This window comes from Juglans regia, unplaced genomic scaffold (assembly GCF_001411555.2).
Source record: "Juglans regia cultivar Chandler unplaced genomic scaffold, Walnut 2.0 Scaffold_10, whole genome shotgun sequence".
NCBI lineage: Eukaryota > Viridiplantae > Streptophyta > Magnoliopsida > Fagales > Juglandaceae > Juglans > Juglans regia.
In genome coordinates this window covers 58,232-64,611 of record NW_023340296.1, presented here as the reverse complement: position 1 = coordinate 64,611, position 6,380 = coordinate 58,232, and the positions used below count along the sequence as shown (strand labels likewise).

Genomic DNA, 6,380 nt, shown 5'->3' with positions numbered 1-6,380 from the left:
ATTATTTATACAACAATACAACAAAAACATAATTAGTAGGTATTATTTAAAGATTTAATAGTATTTTAATTTAAATATTAATTTTATTAATTTAGAATTAACTATTTAAGTGTTATTAAATCCTAACTATATTTGTATTTTAATTTAAAGATTTAGTAGTACATATAATTTACAAACTTCATTTTATTAATTTAAAATTAAGTATTTAAGTATTATTAAATCTTAACTATTTTATTTTAATTTAAATATTTAGTAGTACATATAATTTACAAACTTCATTTTATTAATTTAGAATTAAGTATTTAAGTATTATTAAATCTTGACTATTTTATTTTAATGTAAAGATTTAATAGTATTTTAATTTAAATATTAATTTTATTAATTTAGAATTAAGTATTTAAGTATTATTAACTCTTAACTATTTTATTTTAATTTAAAGATTTAATAGTATTTTAATTTAAATATTAATTTTATTAATTTAGAATTAAGTATTTAAGGGTTATTAAATCTTAACTATTGTATTTTAATTTAAAGATTTAGTAGTACATATCATTTACAACTATCCTTATATATTTGTATTCTAATCGTAAATACATTGATGTATAGTTTACGCTCGAACGGTGCTACACTATGTTCGGACATAACATACACGTTTGAACGGTAATCCTAACCCGTTCGAACGGTAATCCTAACCCATTCGAACGTGTTCATTCCAAATTTCAGTCGTCTTCAACAACCGAAAATCCCATTAATCCGAGAATACAAGTTTTTCACAACAACACAAACAACAATATCAATAGCATACAAATTTCTAACATTGTAAAATATTATATTCAAACCAAAATGAGAATATAAAAGGCATACCTGAATTTTTGGAGATGAAAATGCAAGGAGATTAGATTATATGCCGTGCGAAGGAGCTCCCCAACAAGTAATAATCCGAGAATAATTGAGTGAGATGTTAATATTTTGAGTTTGGGGGCTAGTTTGAGGAAGAATGGCTCTGGTTCGCGAAGGGGCTGATCTGTTTCGTGAGAGTGGCGCAAAGGAGGAGAGCGAGATTGTGAGGTTCTATCGTGTATTTGCAGAATATTTCCTGGTAAATAACTGTTCGAACGTGAAAATATTAAGCGGGATAAATTCCCTCCTAACTTTTCACGTTTGAATGTATAAATAGTATGTTCGAAGGTTAATGGATGCATTCCCGCTCGATCATTAATTGTTCGAACGTTATTTTTAACAGTTCGAATGGTTTGTTAAATGTTTATTAATATTGTTTTTAGCACTATACCTTCAAATAAAAGAACAACATTAATATATATAGACATATTAGATGATACTATAGTTTAGTAACATAGTAATATCATATTATAATATATAATCGATAGTGTCATCTAATTAGACTTAATGTCATCTAATTAGAGTATAACTAAAATATATTATGTTAATATATTAGACTATATATATAACATATATATAATGTCATATATAATGTCATCTATAGTACTAACATAGATAGTGTCATCTAATTAGACTATAACTAAAATAATAATATATTAATATATTATATTAGTATAATATTTAAATGTATTGAACAAACCGTTCGAACGTTTTTACAAACCGTTCAAATGGTATTGCATAAATAAGTTCTCACAGATGGTCATTTTCACGGATGTTCGAACTATTAACAAAACTTCATTTTCTCCAAGTGAACCGTCCATCTCCGCCGTTTAAAGCCGTCGTCGCCACTACAAACAGTGCCCAATCGAGGCCTCTTTCTCTAAGAACTAGTATGCTATTTTTCTAACTATTTTACCGTCTAAATTTAAGTTTTTGATGGATTATTTGTTTAAATTAGGATAAAACAATTTATCCATCAATACTCATCTTAGATTTGCTTAAATCCATTGTAGGAAGGTTTATTTAAGTCTCTTTCAATTTGTTTGTTGAAAAATTGATGGAGTCGAAGGATTCCATGGATTTCAATAGCTGAGTCGACTCAACGAAGGCGCTGAGTTAAATTCGCATACCGTTCGAACCTTGGTTAGTGCATTCGAACGATACGATCCAAACAAGTAGTAGACCGTTTAAACGTTGTTTTATAGTTCGAACCGTATACCAGCCAAACAGGTTTGCATACCGTTCGAACACTATTTTAAGCGTTCGAACGGAATAATTATTTTTAATAACATTAGTGAATCGATGTTTTTATTCCATATTGTAGTTCTATTAAATCTTTACGAGAATAGATATTATATTATAATTAAATTAATATAGAATTTTATCACATTTTATTAAATATTTCATTTCTATTAAATATTAATCTAATTAATTTTAAATAATGTGATATTATTTTTATGAAATTCTATTGTTCACAATGTCTCACTTTATTAAATTACTATTCGTATGTAATTTAGTGATTAGTTATTTATTACATTTTTATCGTTAATGTATTGATAAACTCTTTAATTGTAAACTTCAGGTTGATTAAAATGTCTTCTTCTAGGGCGGGACATAAGTGACGCAATCCAGCTGAGACTTGTATCAGTCCAGGCAGGGAGATGACTGTTTCAGTAGAGCGACAAGTGAAGCTTTCTGACTTCCAAAGTCTTGTCTGGGAGGGTCATTCCCAGCCATCAGTCTTTAGTGAACGTGGTTGGGGACCTATCTTAGAGGAGCGGGAGGAGTCATGGGGGATTGTCTCCTATATTGACATTGTTTATAAGTTCTATAGAGAGCTCAGTGATGCCAGCCCAGATGACGGCAGGATCTCTGTCCGAGGAGTTTCAGTTGTATTTTCACGGAACAGACTCGCTGAGCATCTCGGTATTCCTAAGCTGCCAGATGCGTATTCGAACGTGGTGCTTAGAGAGTCTGATCCTTTAGCTGAGGCAAAGACAGCTGAGGAGGAGACACCAGTTTATACAGATGAGATCGATACCCTTGCTGATCATAAGGTGAGGGATTTTGTTGTTGGTCTAGATGCTCCCCCATATGACGGGACGAAGAGCATCAAGCAGGCAGATCTATCTTCTTTCTTGAAGATCCTGAATTTGATAATCTCCAGTAATATTGACCCTCGGCAGCACAAGACAGAGGTTGGCATTGACCGGACGGAATTTATGATACGGGTCGCTCGTGGTATTCCTATCGACCTGGTGGGGTATATATTCGATAGGATTCGATTAGAGTCTCGGTACATTTCGACGGATATACTGCCATTCGGGATCCTGATCACCTGATTTCTGCTATTTGCCGGTGTCATGCTGATGTTGCCGAGCGTAAACGGGAGCTGATGGGACCGATCAATAGCACCACCCTCTCATGCAGCACAGGACACTTGAGACTGCGTCTTCGTGGACATGTTCTAGACCCGGTTGATCCTCATAGAGATGCACAGCCGGGAGATCTCGGAGTATCAGCCGCTAGGACATCCAGATAGACCGAGGCATCAGTACACAACGCTACTCATGAGGACATGGCCGAGGTCGTGCGTGCAGCAATCAACGGACAGACATCAGCGTTGATCGATGCAATGCGTATGGAGGTCCGTTTGGCTATGTCTGAGCTTCGTACAGAGATTACTGGTACCATCTTTGAGTTACGTACGAAACTTGATGCCATGTCTGCGACTCAGGTCACCATCAGTACTCGACTGACACAAATAGGGAAACGCTTAGCTGCAATCGAGGAAGTGTGCAAAGATTTGGCGTCTTAGTACTTTCGATATTTTATTTATTTATTTATTTTGTTTTTAGAATGGACAATATTTAGTGTTTTGTAAATTTAGTATTTAATTATGAATTAGTATTAGTTTATATTTTCTAACTAATTATTGATTGATATTATTCCTATAATTAAATTGATAAATGTTTTATAATTACTAATTAATATAAATATAATTCTAAAAAAAAAACATATGATCACCATTCAAACTATGAAAATAATGTTCAAACAATATTGATTCATCATTCAAACGGTGAATATTGTAAATTCGAACGGTATATCAATTTTCCGCTATATTAATGTTACTTAACGCCCCAAATTGCACTTTCGAACAATACTTATTTATCATTCGAACGGTAAAATTGTACGTTCGAACGTAATGCAGTTTCCTGCTATAATAATTATACTTAACGTGCCAAAATATACGTTCGAACAGTGCTGATTAATCATTCGAATGGTTAAAATTGCACGTTCGAACGGTGGAATAATTTCTCGCTATCATAATATTACTTAACGCGCTAAAATGTACGTTCGAACGGTTAAATTTAACCTTCTGAACGTTAAAATATTACATTCAAACGGTTTCATTATTAGAGACAAAATATTTCGTCCCTAATTATACCGTTCGAACGCGCTCGAACAGTTTTGTTCTCCCGTTATTTTTTTTAGACGAAATCTGAAATTCGTCCCAAAATCTCACTTTTTGGGATGATTTTCATTTCGTTCCAATAGAAAATCGTCCCAAAAAGTCTTTTTTGTTGTAGTGAGTGGGGGGGGGGGGGAGATTTTTCTATTCGTTCTTGGTTTGGATAGTGAAATGATATGAGATGATTTTAGATAAAAGTTGAATAAAATATTATTAAAATATTATTTTTTAATATTATTATTGTTTTGAGATTTAAAAAAATTGAATTATTTATTATAAAAATTTAAAAAAATTATAATGATAAGATGAAATGAGATAAAATACTTTTACTATTTAAATAGGGTCCAAACCGGATTTTCAAGAACATGATTTTAAGTATCAGATTGAAAACATTACGAACCAGCTAGATGCACATGTGTTGTCTGTACGTAGTACTTGGCGTTTGTTTTTATCGAGCGGAGTCTAAAAATGGGTTTTGTGACTTTATCCACACAAGAACCATTTTTCTAATTAAAGAAACTCTTAAAAAATAAATAATCTCGAAAGAAAAATAATAATAATAAAGAAAGAAAGAGAAAATTTGGGCAACGTACGTTGCCCGAGAGAGGCCGCTTGTCTCAAAGCAGAGATGACTACGTACGTAATGATAATATTATTGCAACAAAAGCAAATGCAAACTAAGAAAAAATGAAGCAAAAGAAATGAATGAAAATAACATGAATGTAGATATACATGCAAAACCAGACACGGCCTCCTTTTACAATTGAACAAAAAGATTCAGAAGCCCAGACAAAATAAAAATGAAGAAAGAACACCAACAGTACTCTATTCATCTCTTTCTCAAGAGAGAGCTCCCTGCATGCAAAGCATCCCAAGCCCAAGAGACAAACCCCACCCAACCACATTTCTCCCACTCGCACCAGTACCCTCCGTAGGGGATGCCGGGGCCGAGGTGTTTGTCGTAGTGTTGGAGGTGGTGGATGGGGTTTTTGCCGGTGGTGGTGCTGAAGCTGGAGGCTTAGCTCCAAACAATTCCTCGGGCAACAACACCATGTCCACTTGGTAAAGCCCCAAAGGAAACTGTTGCCGCAGCGCATTGTTGATTTGTGTCGTAACGATTCCGGTCGTCACGTTGACTTGGTTGCCGTGGCCAGTGAAGTTAAGCCCCCAATTGCCATCGTTGCCTGCAGCTTGAGTACGAACAGGGTTGGTAACCGTTAGAAGATCAACAAGTCGGTAGTATTTAGGCGATACGTGGTAAAGAACAAGCTGTACTTTTTCTTGGGTACTGAGGCCATTTATGGCACCGGATTTAAGGTTGTTGAAGGCATTGTCGGTGGGAGCGAAGACAGTCAAGCCCTCAGAAGAGGTGTTGAGCTGGTTTTCGATTTGGTTGGCCACTTGGGTCTCGGTGAGGAGGCCAATGAAGGTGGTGTATTGGCCGTTTTTGTCGAGGATTCCTGTTAAGTTGACTGTGCCAGCGGGAGCTGGAGCCGGGGCTGAGGGGGTTTGGGCTCGGGTATGAGGTGAGAGGAGGAGGAGTAGTTGGATGTTGAGGGTCACGAGGATGATGAGAGAGAGAGGTGTGGAAGCTGCCATTGTGCTGGCTGAGATAGGTATCGTGGGTACGGGTGAAAGGAGATCAGGGAAGGGGATTTATGGAATAAGGTTTAGCTAGGTTGGGTCGGACTTTGATGGAATGAGCTGGCCATAGACTTGGAAACATGTTAAATTTAATCCCCTATATATTGTAATCATAGAGTTTTGATTTTTGGAGGGTGAAGGAGAATAAAGAATGCATTGACCATACAACGCCAACCTCCCTAATTATTATAAGAAAAATGTTAAATGTAGTTAAGAAAAATTTATAAAAAATTTTATTTTTTTATATATTAATTATTGATACGTTAAAAATTATAAAATTTAAAAAAAATTAATAAAATGAGTCTCATAAATAAAAATATAAATACAATTATAAGTACATATAATACTATTATTATTTTAATAT

General features: G+C 34.4%; 1 protein-coding gene across 1 annotated transcript; it reads right to left on the bottom strand.

The window, feature by feature from the left end:
* Positions 1-4,994: 4,994 nt before the first annotated feature.
* Positions 4,995-6,067, bottom strand: LOC118344964 (fasciclin-like arabinogalactan protein 13). The gene has a single exon (XM_035686876.1). The coding sequence runs from the start codon at positions 5,969-5,971 to the stop codon at positions 5,213-5,215; it is 759 nt and encodes a 252-aa protein (XP_035542769.1). The 5' UTR covers positions 5,972-6,067; the 3' UTR covers positions 4,995-5,212.
* Positions 6,068-6,380: the final 313 nt, after the last annotated feature.